Consider the following 15,503-nt stretch of genomic DNA (forward strand, 5'->3'; position numbering starts at 1 on the left):
GTGTTGTGCGAACTAGCATCACCTTTGTTATGTTTTACTACTATAGTTTATGAACATAAATAGAATTCTCAATAGACAGGAGATTGTGAAAAGAAATCAGCTGAGGACATGTACTAGGTTGAAGCATAAATTAAGACAACAGCTGAGGGGGAAATACTTTTTTTTATTATGGCCATGTGTAACTCGGTTTCAGGGGAAATTGAACAAAAAGTCAAATCCAATAACTGAGTCTTCACAGAAGCTGGAACTTTAGTAGCAGTCAGGTAGACAGCTCAGAGCAAACAGGAATCATCTTCAATCCCAAGCAACTTATTTCTAAACAGGAATACAGACATTAATGTATTTGAAGTTATAGCTTCTTGGTTTTAAACATAGCCATTTAAAGGGTTGCTTTTGAGTTCCAATTACAAGCATGAACACATACCTGCATGTTAAGTAATTCTTCAATCTTATTTTGGATCTGCCCATACACCTCATTGAACAGCTCCTCCCTTGATTTTGTTCCATTCAAGTGCACTTAATGTAAAATAAGAGAGCTATAATAGAATCATGCTTCTGTAAGCCTGACAGATCCTGATTTAAAAGGGCATGCACCTGACTTCCTAGAAAAATATACTCCATGCAACAGTTTCAACTCTTCTCTTACACTTAACTAGCATGTATATCCTAAACTTGACAAGCATTTCCCTCAAACAATCTTACAAAAGTACTTTTGTTATTGAAGGCTTACCCACATCAACACCAAGATCTTCCATTATCTTCCTGTGCTTTACGTACATAGGCCAAACATGGCCATCAAACAATCCAGGTGGATCTGGTACAGTATAATTCCTCGAACTGTAAATTAAGACATTATTATTCAAGAGTAGTCTAGTTACTGTTTAGGCAAATGACATATCATGCACTCATTTTTTCTACACCCTAGCCTGAATCTGTTGCATTCAGTGTAGTTTTTGAGCTTAAAAGTTAGTCTTTAGCATCAGCTGAAAACAGATACAGCTGCAGAGATACTGAAAAAAAAAGTTGGAGTTTGATGGGCTGGTCCAAAGCATGCAAGACATAGAAAGGATTCCAATAAAAGACTGATCTTACACTGAGCACTGATCTCATGTACACAATAGTTTGTTAGAAACCTTTTGGGCTACAGTTTTTCAATACAGTAGCTGCATTAGCGTTAATCCTTTCATATCTAAAAAAACCTTTAAAGAGAAAGAAAGTCTTGAGCTGCATAAGACAGGTAGGAAAGGTAGCAAACGAACTTACACAGATAAACTTACCTTCTTCTCCTTTTACACTCTTCATATGGAATGGAAAGAAAGTACCGATGGTGGAAAATATCAATCAGTGGCCTGAAAGAGACACATCTGGTTGCAGCTAATCTGTTTCATTAGTAGCAAGAAACAGAAAGGTAACACCACATCCATGTTCTCTGGAGCTGTCTTCAGTCTAGTAGCACCACTAGTCAATATCAGCTTCTAACTCTTGGTTTAGAACAACACTTTATTGTGTTAAATCACATAATTCATATAAAAATCAAGATATATGAAATCATAACTTGATTACCTGTAGGTGTAAAGTAGGAAGCCTTCAACAATAAGAATGTGGATTGTTTTATCTCCTCCCTCCCTGTCTGGTGAGATTTGGGCATCCAGCGTGTTGTTGATCCCATGAGAACGTTCGAACTTGACTGGGTTTCTTACCCAAGCATTGATGGTATTCATCATAGCCTCCATATCTAATGCACTAATCACTAAGACAAAACACACAACTACCATTAACAAGCAATTAAACATCATCTAGCAACAAAGTCTGTACACAGAAAAATGCATGTAAAGGATTAAAGTACTTAAAGTTTTTGAGTTACGCTTTGTTTGATAACACCATAACAAAGCCTTACCATCATACTGTTTAAACCCATCTTCAACTTCTATTTCATCTTGAGGCTGAAACAGCGATAAGAAAACACCTGCTTGGTCAGCACAGCTACCAGGGAGCTAGATCCCCATTTCAAAGCAAGAAAAACCAAAAACAGAAGAACTGAAGCTTGAAGCTAAAAAACAGAAATCTTAACCCTCCACCAGGTTTCCCCGCATGCAGATAACAAGCAGGAGTCCCAGATAACCACGCCAGCCCTGCAGCCTCCCACCGACACGGCCACTCGCCCGCGCCTCCTCCAGCCGCACCGCGCCCGAGGCGGGACCCGCCGCCTCCCGCGCCCCGCCTCACCTTGAAGAAGTCGTCCTGGTGCACCACGCTGCAGTTGGGCAGCGCCTGCATCAGCTTGCGGGTGAGCGTGGTCTTGCCGCCGTTGGTGACCCTGAGGGAGCGCGATGGGGGCAGCTCAGCCCCGGGACCCCCCCGCCCCGCCCCGCCCCGGCCGCCACACGGCGCCGCCCGCCCCAGCCCCGCTCACCCGCCGATGCCGATGACGATGCTCATGGCGCGGCCGGGAGCCGCCCGTCCCGGCTACCGAAGCCTGAAGGGGTCGGGGCTGGGGAAGCCGGCGCCGCCGGGAGCGGCCACCTACGGGCCCGAGCCGGGGCCGGGGGAGGAGGAGGAGGAGGAGAGGGGCCGGGCGGAGGAGAGGGCCGGGAGCCCGCCGTCAGCTGCGGGGCCGCGCCATGCTGGCGGCAGCGGGGAGCAGCAGGGCCGGTGCGCGCCGCGCCGCAGCGCTCCGCAAAGGGAACGAACCCCCGCTGCACGCGGCTCCCCTCCTCCGCCCGCGCGCCCATTGGGCGGCCTCCGCCCCGCCGTGGCCAATGGGGAGCGGCGCGGCGCGGGGAGGCTCGCGCCCATTGGGCGAGGAGCGCTCGACTCGCGCCCGATAGGGCCGCGGCTCGGCCGCTCGGCGGCGTTCATTGGAGGGGAGGTGGCCGCGCCTGGGGCTGCACCAACGCGCCCTAACAGCGGGGGGGGAGGAAACCCGGGGGGGTGCGGCCCAGGGGCCCCCCTCAGGCGCTGCAGTGGTTCGGCCCGCGGGACGCCCTGACCCTGGCTGTAATTAGGGGCCCGCAATTAGCTGCGGAGGGGCCGCCCCCCGGGGCTGCGGCAGGGCTTCGGCAGCCGGGGACCCTTCCAAAGTCAGGGTTCTGGTGTGCTGGGTCTGCTCGGTTGGTTAAATCTTCGCCTGTCATCGAGCAAGGTGACTTTGAGGCACCTCAAGTTTCACGCCATGCTCAAAGCGAATTAAACCAAGTTTTATCTACAAGTTCCACTTTCCATTTTATTTTATTTTATTTTATTTTATTTTATTTTATTTTATTTTATTTTATTTTATTTTATTTTATTTTATTTTATTTTATTTTATTATTATTTTTTGTCCTAGCCCATGCCAGTCAGCTCTGTAACCATACAGACATTTCAGGATTTTAGCGCAATATAAGTAAAACGAGCAAAGTCAGGATAATGCACAAATTACAGGTGCAAAACAATGAGATCTTAGAAGGGCAGTCAGCCTGAAGTACTGTTCTCCCCGTCAACCCAGTGCTGACAGAGCTGGAGGAATTAAAAGGACAATTGGGCTCAGAAGCTGCCAGGATTTAACAGCTTGGTGTGGGCAGGGCAAGTGAGAGAGGGAGTTAGGAGAATCTTATCAAATAGAGATAGAGCACTGACGGCATTAAACCAGCGTGCTAGTTCATGTCTTTGCCAACTATGGTGCATTGTGCAAATTAACTAAAACAAGAAGCCCTGGGCCCCTTACCAAGGTCAGTCTCCTATTAGGAGCGTGAGCCTATCTTAAGAAAGTGGCAGAAACTGGTCCTGCAGATGGACAAGAGCCAAGGAGCAACTGAGTCTGCGCTAAGACAAGAGGTCAACTAGCGGTGACGAGGAAGAGTCATCAGTCTTCATCCCCACGACCCCCACCAGGATACACTGTGCAAGCGCAGATGGGAGGAGTTTATGGAAATGACTCCTTGGAACTAGTTTTAATATGAAGCGGGGATAGGTTATGAGTATGTATAGGCACATTGTGAAACTTCATGCATCTGTAACTCTTTGCTGCATGTAATCATGGCAAATTGCTGCATCAGGTGCACACGACTTTGGTGGGACTACCCCCCGTGCTGCCCAGCGCTGAATAGACAGACCTACTGTACAATGGTATTGATTGTGGAGTCCGTTTCCCACGAGTCACAAGGGGAACCAGCCTTCAGCTGAGGTGAGGTAGCAGCTGCTAACTTTGCACTCATTGCCTTTCACCAGCAGCTTGAGTCAAGGATTCGCCATGACCAGACCTTGAGTCTGTAGGGCAATTGTGGAGAATAGATGCATTTAGTCTGTTATTAAGATTATGGCGCTTGTCAATGGAAAGGGGAGATCCTTTTATTTTCATTCAGGAGAACGTTCTACACTTCATATAGAATTAGTATATAGTATTAGTAATATAGTATAAGTAAAACACAGAAATATTTTCAATACTTTTTAATGCATAGCAATGGTGGGAGTGTTACATTCAGTGAAATATATCGAAATATATCTTAACGTTCATAAAGCTCTGGGGCACTTTAACTCCACAGACTGCAGCATGGCTGTGTATCCTGCCCATCACATTCAACATCTGTGTCTGTGTGTGCTAGCCATTTCCCTGGCCCTTTATCCCTCTCTTCTTGATGCTGTTGCTGCTATGGGGAAAAACAGAGAAAAAGAACAACAGGATATTGTCTGGTTCTGGTCTGTGTGCCAACAGTTACAAAACGTTGTTTTCTTCTCAGTTTTGGGATTCTTGTTGGCTTTTATTAGTCTTGGACGAGCCTGAGCACATTAAGATGTTTTTTAAATTCTTCCAGTTACTGTGGAAACCTTGAGTCTCCAGGAGGAAGGCGGTGTCCCATGCCCTTGTGCGGACATTCCTGTTCTGGAGGATGACACCCTGACTCATGCAGAGGAAAAGAAGAGCCCTGTTGCAGAACACAACAGGAAGACATTTAGCACTACTCTTTGCCAGGATGACACCTGCAGGGCTGCTGCAGGAGTGGAAGTGAGCCATGGACTGGATGAGTAGCGCTGAGAAAACTGCATTGCTGTACAAATCTCTTGCCAAACCAGAGCGCCATTTTGGCTTCCATTCTCCTTTTCTGACACCTGTAGGTAAGCATAAAGTGCACTGCCAGATAGACTTCTGCAGCAAGTTACCAAGCAAAGGAATCATCCCGGGGTGCAGATTCACACCAAAGTGGTCTAGCTTAGCCATCAGGATTATAATCAAGGATTATCAACTGCAAATGTGTTGGGGTTGCCAAGGCAGGAGCTGGCTGCTTGCCAGTGCTTGAATGAGGAGGTGGCACCCAGCAGGATGCCTGAAGCCATGGGTGACATGCAGGTATGTGCTGCTGAGGCTGAAGGCTGCAGGGTACAGCAGGAGGAGAGCAGGTGTACGGCCACTATTTTGGGATGGGGACGTTCCCATGTCTAATTTGACTCTGGTAAACTCATTTCACCCCCAGTAAGTCTGCTTTCAAAATAGGTTATTAGGGTACAGCTACACACTTTGTGATTTTTAAGAAAATCTTAGCTTTGATAATCTTCTTAACATGCAATAAACCCAAATAGTCTGCAACTTCTGTGAAGTGTGGGCAAAAGCTTTGGTTTCTGCATGTTCTTGCGGTTGTGGGGACCACTGTCCCTTCTTTGCTGCACCCATACAAGGCATTAGTGGTGATAAAGGCCTTTGTGAGAGGGTGAAGTAGGGTGAAAAATGATAATGTTGGCAGCTAGTGAGTTGTATTAAAACCACACAGGATAAAATGGAAGTTTTCATTTCTGCAATAATGTATCATATCACCTAAAGCTAGGAGCAGATGTCACAAACACTTTGAAAGATAAATGGCAGAAATTGAAAAAATCTGCTTGAAGTGTGAGAAGTGATAAAGTGAAATAAAACTACAAAGGTGAAAGAAATTGATGTGCTAATTATGTAATTGCGGGGCTACATAAAAAATGCCTGTGATAGGGGGAGTTTATGGAAATGTCTGGGCTCTGTCTGAGGAACTGGTTCTGTTGCCAATATAAAAAGCTCTTCTTTTCTGGCTTAATGGCTTTTTGGAGTTAAAGAAGTTCAAAGTAAAAAGAACTCCACGTGTCTGTGAAGAGCAGCTATGTAAGACATAAGAATACTTTGTTTTGCAAATATTTGTGAAGCTTAAGCATTCAATCCCTTGTGCTTCTAAGCTGTTCTTTCCCGAAATACTAAATAGTTGAGAAGCTTTGGCCAGCTCTAGTTACAACAGGGTCATTGGCTGTTAAACGAGACTTAGTTTAGTTCTTGTATTGCTTTAATTACACTTCTTTACAGAAACTAGAATATATTCTATTTTCTGTCTGGGAATAAATATACATGCTTTGTCATGCTGTTTTCTGACGTGAACATACTGATTTTTAAATTGATACTGCTGCTCTATGTAAGTATGTCTAAAACAGTTCTCTTACAGGCTTGTTTCAGTCTTGTTGAAATGTCTGGTGCTCAATAACTGTTACCAAAATTTTAGTATATTACTAACTATTACCAATATTTTAGTATAAATTAAACAATTTATTTCTAGGTATACTCACCAGATTCTTTCTATGATCTTTTTCTGTGAATCTGCTCAAGCAATTCTTTCCTATGTTCACTTTAGGAACCACATCTTGGTCCTTGTACTGCTTTAACTCCCAGAGAAATAATTAAGTAACGAGATTGTATAACCTACTGAAAACATAATGATTGAATTCCTGGTTTGTTTTAACTGGTGCAATGGTGAATAACAACAGCTGGTAGGTAGATGCACAACTTCTATCTTTTATCACATTTGTAATTTTATCTCTTGGTTATAATATAGAACACTTTTACTATCATGTTGTTTTGATTAAATTAGACTAGGTAATGGAAAAGCTAAGAATGGACATGTTATGCTGTGTTTAAGCTCTATACGTTTTTTCCCAAAACTTTGCCTGTATGATTGTTTGCAGTTCTCAGACCCTATGTGTAGGGGGACTGACTTTTTCAAAATTCAGGAAAGCTTTTGCTAAAAATCAAGTAGCAGTAAGAAAGGTGAGTTTGACCCTCTCATAGTGTGACCAGTGTGAAGCTTCAGCCTGGTTGCCCCAAGGAGTCACTGGGGGTCAGAACTGACTGTATTTTTAATTTGTTTGCCACTCCTTGTTTCTGTCTGAAAGCTGCCTCATATTTTCTGAGTAGAAACACATCTTCCTTCTTATAGAAGAGGTGTCGGAGACTGGACCGGAACATGATAGGGGAGCCAATGAACTTTGTCCACAATGCTCATGTTGGGACAAGAGAGATGAGTAGTGACTCTTCATCAGTAAGTGTGCACTCTTGAATAAGCAGGAATCTCAGCTCAGTAGCCTGTAGAGCTACTAAATACTGAAATACTAGATAATATCATAAAAGAAAAAAACATCTGTCTTCATGTTCACCCTACCTCCCCCCACCCCGAATTGCTTCAGAACAGAATTGCCCCTTTGTCTGTAAGCATAAAATACTGTAGAAGATATGTTCCACAAAACAGTCCATCCAGTCCCCAGTGTCTCTACATGTGAAGGGAACCTTTTGGGATAATGATTCTGTGGGTGGAAGCACTTGATACTAGGTCCAGATTTCGCATCACCCAAAAATCAAGGTTGTCCCAAGGTAAGAGATGTAAGAATAGTTGGATTTTGGACAGCAATATCCATTTTGAACACTGACTTAAAAACAACCTGGAAGTTTTGTGTGTTTTTTTTTTTTTTTTTTTTTTTTGTTTTTTTTTTTAAGTTGCTGTTTCTCCTCATTGCTATTGGAACCTAGCACTGTCTGCTTCTTCAAATTTATGCTTTTGGAAATTGCTCTGACAACCAGACTTTGTAAGATGAATGTTCTAATTCTAACTCACTCTACCCCTTCTTTGTCTAGGCTGCATCAATTCAGGACCACGTGAAGTCTAAAGGTGGTTATACAAATGGCACTTCTGCAACTGCTGAGCTATAGGAAATTGAAAGAATTTTGACATTTGCCCTGTCTTAAGAAGATCTCCTGGGCTGTGCTTTCATTTTCTCTAAAGCCTCTTTATCATGAAGTAGAGAGAGTACTTGAATTATAATAGGTCAGTGTGAGCGTTTGTGTTCTTTGCACAATAGCATTCTGAAGGAGTTACTGGAAATTATCCTTAAAATGGTCTGTTGTGGTGGTGTTGTAGTAGCAACAGTAATTTGTCACTGGATGACTTCCTGGCTGTTCCAAAAACCTCAAAGTTGTCTTGTAGGATGGGATTGGAAGCTGGCATGAATTGTCTGGGGTTTTGGTCTCTCTTCCCCGCAGGAAGCAAGATTTTTTGTTTTGTTTTTTTTTTTTAATTGGAAGATAACATATCTGCACTTTGTATGTGGGCTAAATTGAATTTCTAAGTAGGATCGTGTAGCCTATAACACTTTACCTAATTTTTGGATGGCTTACAATTAAGGTGTTAATTTACTGAGCTATACTTCAGTATTTTTGTTAAGTTAAGGGTTTTTTCTCTATGACTTTCAATAGCGAACCAACTCTAATGTGATGTAACTAGCTGAGTCTGCAAAACCCAGTGAAACTTCTGCCTTGCTGTGATAACACTTTTGTAGCTAAAAAGGCAGGTTTTACAGACCTGCCCACTCCCAAATGAGGCTTAGAAAAACAAGCATTCCTCTGTTACTAGCCTGCCTCTCCTCTTTATGTGCACTAGTATAACTGACAGGTATTAATACAACAAAACTAATCATATTAGGTATCAGTTAATTTGAAGTGGTGCTACAACATGCTCAAAACTTTATGCTAATTTTGCATGAATTCTATGGAACTTCAAGCTAACTACATTTAAGATCTCTCTGTATTACCTATCTGTAATTATAACTGCACAGAACTGGAAGGGGTATCTCTTGCTTCTGTCTCCTTCAGTTCATCTAAGAAAATGGTTTTGAAATTAAGTCTTTCTTATATATGATTTTAAATTATATGAGTTAAATTAACTATGGTTTAAATGATAGAGCCAGGAGAATATTAAATGGAAACTGTCTCTTAGAGTTTCAGCACGTCAAAAATATGAATATTTAGCTATACCCAAACTACAGTTTCTTTCTTATATCATTGAATAGAAAAATTAGTAAGAACCGTCAAAACTGCTGAAATAGAGATTTTCTTTTTATCACATCACTGACAACTGTTCTCTGACTTAAAATTATGAATGACTGCCAGTGCAGAAACTTTTTGTTTGCTGTTGTGGGATTAACTAAATACAATTGTTTAAATTACTGCCAAATCAGCACCAGTTACAGCCCAAGTCAGTGCTACTCTCCCTTTCTTGCTCTAGGCATAAGATCATCCTTTTTTTTTTTTTTTTTTCATTAAAAATAAGGAACAAAAAGTTTTGCCACTTAAAAGTTTTTAACTTCTATGATTATGTTTGTGGCTTCTGATACTTTTCAAATTGGCTTTGCTTAAGTCTTAGGCTGCCTATTCTGAGTATATTAAGTAACTTAAAACATGAAAAGTAGGTTTCTATATTATAAAACGAGACATTTTACCCATGCTTCCGTCCCATATTTCATCTTTAAGGGCCAAAGAGGAAGAGAATGCTACTTTCTGTAATAGTCAACAGCTGATCATCGCATTCAGCAACCACATAAAAGAGTAAAATAGAAATCTAATGTCCCACATCTTTCATAGGACAGCAGTGATAAAGAAAATGGGTTATATTTTTCTTAACACTACAAGAAAAGCTAGAGAGTTAGTATTTCCTGAAGACTCGTTCAGTATATTTAAGAATAGAGTGGTGTATGCATGACTACAAATAAGTTGGGGATCAGGATAGTTATTCTTCCTATAAATAATTCAACAGAGATAATTCTGTTTTTCAGCTTATTTGTAGAAAAATCCTAATCCTTATTCTGTAAACCAAACAGTGTAAATATACATTATACAGAATATACAGTATTATATAGGACTACATTAAAATTAACCAAGTAGTCATGTTATTTAAAAAAAAAAAAAAAAAGTTTTGCTATTGCATTATGTGCCCCGTTCTTTTTTTTTATATATATAATGTAAACAAGCATAAAAGCGTGTCTCAGGTATTTTCTTTGTATAATTAGAACCTTTATTTAGCTCTGGTCTGTCATATAACCTAGATAGGTTTATACTGAGTTACAATAAATCTGTTGAATGAGGTACTTGAACTCTTTTCATGTTTTCCAAATCTTGGTATTTTTCTCTGCACTGAAGATACGTTGGTCAGGTGGATGAATCAGCATGGTTTGAAACTTTATTGTGCAAAATCACATTTCTCCACTAGAGAGCACAATTTTCTATCAAGTCTCTGACAACTGCTCTATACAGGTTGTTACTTCAGTGTGGGGTGGTTTTTTGTTGTCAGGGATTCTTGTTTATTTTATTCCAGTCAAGTTGAAAACAGCAAATGACACCAAGGAGTCAAACCTTTTAATCTACCTTTGTAAGCTGTGACAACCTTACACCGACAATGTGATGTGGCAATGCAATATTAACTGCTGTGACTTGATGGAATTTTTATGGTATCTTTTTGTAGTCAAAAATAAAGTAGCTTATAAGTGTTATAGGATTAAGTCTTTTATATGTAGTCTGCCAGAGTTTCATCACTGTATCTGTGTTGTTTGTTTTCTTTTTTTTGTTTGTTTGTTTAAAAAAAGATAAAGGGGTGGCAGGGAGTAGCTGTTATTTTAAACACTCTGTCTTACCTTGTGATGTCCCTGGTAGGCTTTACTGACTATTTAATACTTTTGCTTAAACCTGTAGTCAGTATTGAGAAAAAGATATCTTGATTGTTCACAACCTAATATATCCTTTTATCTCCTGGAATAGCTTTGTGAAGAATATGTAGTGTCATGCTATGTTCCAAGTTACCCTGTAATATGGCAACCTGGGACTCAAGCAGGTAGGGCTAGTTCCTTGTATGGTCCCACCATAGTGGACTACTACTTGCTTCTGTAATTTCCACTCTGTATGGACAATTATTGTCTGAGATTAATAAATACTCTTAACCTTATTGTACCAGCAAGAGTAAGCATAATTTAATAGTGCTAAATTCCAGGGAGGATTAGTTATGAAGTTTTATTACAAGTTAACTAAATGTGGTAATGTTAGAGGAAAAAAAAATAATCAAAGCTGTTGTTTAGAGATGATTGCTTGGCTGTTCTTGATTGTCTTTGGATGTAATTTGCTATCATCACTGTGAGAAACGATGAGTGTCCCTTGACCCCTAAGCCACCAACCTGGACCCAACACCAGAGCCCCTGCCTCAGACCACACCCTGGAGACCCCACTCTGGCCCTGTCTCTGGAGCCCCAGTCCTCATTCTGACCCTGAGCCCCAGACCTGGACCCCTGCCACTGCCCAGGACCATGGACCCAAGAGTTTGCCCTGACCACAAGCCCTAACTCTGAGCCCCTGACCATAGAACTGACCCCAGACTCTGGAGTCCCCACTCCAGAGCTAACTATGAGCCCTGGACGATGGAGCTGACACGTATTTAACCCCAAGCCCCATCCCTGAGTGCCAACCCTAAGCCCTACCCCAGACCTGACCCTGAGCCCTGAACCCAAATCCAACCCAAAGACCTGGACTGAGAGCTGACCCCTGTATTTGGCCTCGAGCCCATGGCCCAGACCCGCACTTGAGATCCAGACCCACACCTGGACCAGATACTGAGCCCTGGACCTGGACCTGAGCCCCAGTGCTGAGCCCATGACTGGAACTGACCCTGAGCCCCAAGCCCCAGCCCAAGTCCTGATGCTGAGCTCCCCATCCCTGGAGCTGACCCTGCCCTTGAACCCAGAGCTAACCCTGGATCTGGAGCTAACCCCAAGCCTGAAACCTCAGCCCCAACCCCATGTCCACAACCCCGGACCCTTGACCGTGGAAACGTGACCTCGGAACCCCCAACACAGTCAAAGCCTGACCCTGGAGCTGAGCCCTGGAACTGGACCTGACCACGAGGCCCAACACTGAGCCACAACCTGGAGCTAAATCTGAGCCTTGGACCCAAGTCCTGGCCCCTGTAGCTAACCCCAAGACCCAACTACATAGCTGACCTGGAGCCCCACCTGGGATCTGTCCTTGAGCCCTGGACCCAGACCTGACCCAAGGACCTGGACCCAGAACTGACCCTAAGCACCAACCCCATGCTGCAGCCCCAAGCCTGAGCACTGGGCACTCAACCTTAGACCCTCAACTCCGAAGCTGACCACAAGCCCCGGACCTGGAGCTGAGCCTGAGCCTCAGACCAAGCTGGAGCTGACCCAGACCACCAAAATGGCCCTCAGACCTGGACCCAGAGCTAATCCTGAGTCCCAAGCCTGAGCCCAATCCTGGACCCTTGAGCCCAGAGCCCCAGCACCCAGAATGGACCCCAGACCGAGCTAACCCCAATTCCCCACACTGAGCCCAAATCCTGAGCCTGAGCCCCATCCACTCAACCTGGGACAACTGACCCTGGACCCCTGACCCCGTAGCCCCCACCCTGGAGCTGACCCCAAGACCCAAACCAGAAGCTGACCCTGAGCCTCAGAACAGACACTGGACCCGGTGCCCCAAAGCCAGACCCCAACCCCGAGGCCCTTGACCACAAGCTGCTGACCCCATAGCTGACTCTGACCCTGGAGATAACCCCGACCCGTGACCCCCAGAACAGAACCTGGAGCCGGAGCTAACCCTGAGCCCCAGCCCCAGCCCCTTGATCCCAGACGCTCAACCCATGACCCTGGATGCTGAGCCCCAACCCCAAGACACAAGCTCCAGCCCTGAGCCTCAAACCCGAGCCCAAGCCCTGGACCTGACCCTGAGGCAGGGACCTGAGCCCCAGACTCTGAAGCTGACCCTGAATTCTGACCAAGGAGCTGACCCCAAGCCTCCAACCCCCGGAACAGAGCCCAGACCCAGAGCCCTGACTCTGAGCCCCAACCTCGAGCCCCCGACCCCGGAGCTGACACTGGACCTGGAGCTGACCCCAGACCTGGAGCTAACCCTGAGCCCCACACCTGAGCCCCAACCCCAACCCAGCACCCTCGACTCCAAACCCTTGATCCTGGAAACACAACCCCTGACCCCCACCCCTAGAACCAGGCTCAACCCCAAGCCCCAACCTTGAGCCCCAGCCCCGAGCCCCAACCCTGAGTCCCTGACCCCAGAGCTGACCCTGAACCTGGAACTAGCCCCGAGCCCCAAACCTGAGCCCCAACTCTGCACCCTCAACCCCAAACTTGGATACATGACCCCAGAGCCTCCAACCGGGACCCGACTCCAGAGCCCCCGACCCCAACCCCCAGAACCAGGCTCGACCCTGAGGCCCAACCTATGAACTCCAAGCCCCAACCCCGGACCCTCGACCATATAGCCCCTACCCTGAATGTGGCGCCGTACATGTTTTTTATGGTCCTAATTAGGGTTCAGCTCAGTGTTCTGGTTAGGGTTACATTTAGGGTTGTTTGGAAAGAGAGAAGGCATAGCATCCTGTTGTGTGTGTGGGGGTTGCATAAAGGCTCCACAAGGGAGCCTGCTCCCCACACCTGCTTCCTACATCTGTTCTGCAGATCTGGTCACAAGACCTGGTCCCCAGACCTGGTCCCCAGACATAGTCTTCAGAGCTGGGCCCAGGTCTGGTCCCTTGATCTCATCCCTAGTTCTGATCCCCAGATCTAGTCCCCACACCTGGTCCCCAGAACTTGTCCCCAGACCTGGTCCACAGACCTGCTCCCCACAGTTGATCCCCAGGGCCGATCCCTAGATTGGGTTCCCACATCCGGTCCCCAGACCTGGTCTGCAAACCTGGTTCCCAGATCTGGTCCCCACACCTCATCCCCAAGTCTAGTCCTCACACCTGGTCCCAAACCCAGTCCCCAGAGCTGGTCCCAAGACCTGGTCTGCAGATCTGGTCCCAAGACCTTGTCCCCACGCCTGGTTCCTGGACTGGGTCCCCAGGGCTGCTCCCCAGACCTGGTCCCTTGATGTGGTCCCCAGCTCTAGTCCCCACACAGAGTCATCTAGGTTGGAAGAGACCTCCAAGATCATCGAGTCCAACCTCTGACCTAACACTAACAAGTCCTCCACTAAACCATATCCCTAAGCTCTACATCTAAATGTCTTTTAAAGACCTCCAGGGATGGTGACTCCACCACTTCCCTGGGCAGCCTGTTCCAATGCCTCACAACCCTTTCAGTAAAGAAGTTCTTCCTAACATCCAACCTAAAACTCCCCTGACACAACTTCAGCTCATTCCCCCTCCTCCTGTCACCAGGCATGTGGGAGAATAGACCAACCTCCACCTCGCTACAGCCTCCTTTAAGGTACTTGTAGAGTATGATAAGGTTGCCTGAGCCTCCTTTTCTCCAGGCTGAACAATCCCAGCTCCCTCAGCTGCTCTTTGTAATACTTGTAACACCTTGTCCCCAGATCTGGTCCCCAAACCTGCTCTCTAGATCTCGTCCAGAGATATTTTCCCCAGACTTGGTCCCCCAGATCTGATCCAAAGAACTGGTCTGCAGACCTCGTCCCCAGATCCAGTTGCTAGAACTTGTCCCAAGACCTGGTACCCAGAGCTGGTCCCCAGATCTGGTCTGCAGATCTGCTCTCCCAGACCTGATCCCGAGACCTGGTCCCCACACCTGGTCTCCAGCTCTTCTCCCAGCATCTGGTTCTCAGGGCTGGTCCCCAGAGCTAGTCCCCAGATTTTTTTTTTTTGCCAGGAACATGATTTGACAGAGCAGTCAACTGTTTCTTTAGCTTTGAGGATGGTGAAATGGTCTCTGCCTTGAAGAGAACCAGTTCTCAGCCTGTCTCTACAAATAGTTACTTAGGGCTAAAATCTGAGTGGCTGCTAGCTCATTATGGCTCTGGCTGTAGACTCTTTAGACCTTGAAGCCTTCTAGATTTCCAGTGCTTGGAATTCACATAATAGAGGGATATTTAGGAGGGGTTGCCAGCTAACTTGTGTTTGGGAAATCATGGGGTACGGTTCCTTTTTTTGGTTACATTTTACTCCCTAGATATATCCAGCCATTTGTGTAACTGTCCAGAGGATTCACAAAGTGCTTCAGTACACATGGCAAGGGGCTTGACCGTGTAAGTGCAGTATTACAAAGAGATTGAGCAGGGTCACCTTTTTCATCTATAAAAGATAAGTCTGTGATTACCTCTGCCAGGGCTGCTGCACGGCCTTTTGGCATTTATGGATCTGAGGGTGTTTTTTTTCTTTCTGTCTCTGGTCTCTGTGTTTGAGTCCTCTGTAGGGAGCTGTACTGTTTGCGTGTCCATCACACACGACCTCTTTGTTTCTTGTAGCCTAGGTCATAGGCATGGACTAAGCTGGAAAGTTGAACGAGGGCAAGTGGATGGCAGTGTTGCCCCTGAGTTGGTGGACAGATTCTGTTAGTCTGTTTTGCCTTTGGGGCAGGCTTGGTGTTGTGGTTTAACCCAGTCAGCAGCTAAACACCACACAGCCATTCGCTCACCCTCTACCCTCACCGTG

General features: G+C 45.4%; 1 protein-coding gene across 1 annotated transcript; it reads right to left on the reverse strand.

Moving 5' to 3' along the window:
- Window positions 1–143: 143 nt before the first annotated feature.
- Window positions 144–2,709, reverse strand: LOC309882345 (nicotinamide riboside kinase 2-like). Its single transcript, XM_082769349.1, has 8 exons — window positions 2,414–2,709; window positions 2,227–2,317; window positions 1,898–1,943; window positions 1,564–1,750; window positions 1,278–1,349; window positions 731–837; window positions 425–516; window positions 144–315 (listed from the first exon to the last, which is right to left on the reverse strand). Exons 1-8 carry the CDS (start codon window positions 2,437–2,439, stop codon window positions 310–312), a joined length of 627 nt encoding a protein of 208 aa, XP_082625475.1. The 5' UTR covers window positions 2,440–2,709; the 3' UTR covers window positions 144–309.
- Window positions 2,710–15,503: the final 12,794 nt, after the last annotated feature.

This window comes from Aythya marila (genome assembly GCF_965140915.1).
Source record: "Aythya marila genome assembly, chromosome: 11".
NCBI lineage: Eukaryota > Metazoa > Chordata > Aves > Anseriformes > Anatidae > Aythya > Aythya marila.

Bases quoted from the DNA above. Each gene is read 5' to 3' on its own strand.
- LOC309882345 (XM_082769349.1), bottom strand. From the start codon at position 2,439: ATGAGCATCGTCATCGGCATCGGCGG. The intron at 2,318-2,413 runs GTGAGCGGGGCT...GCGCTCCCTCAG, and splicing joins ATCGTCATCGGCATCGGCGG to GGTCACCAACGGCGGCAAGA. The intron at 1,944-2,226 runs GTGAGGCGGGGC...TCGCTGTTTCAG, and splicing joins ACCAGGACGACTTCTTCAAG to CCTCAAGATGAAATAGAAGT.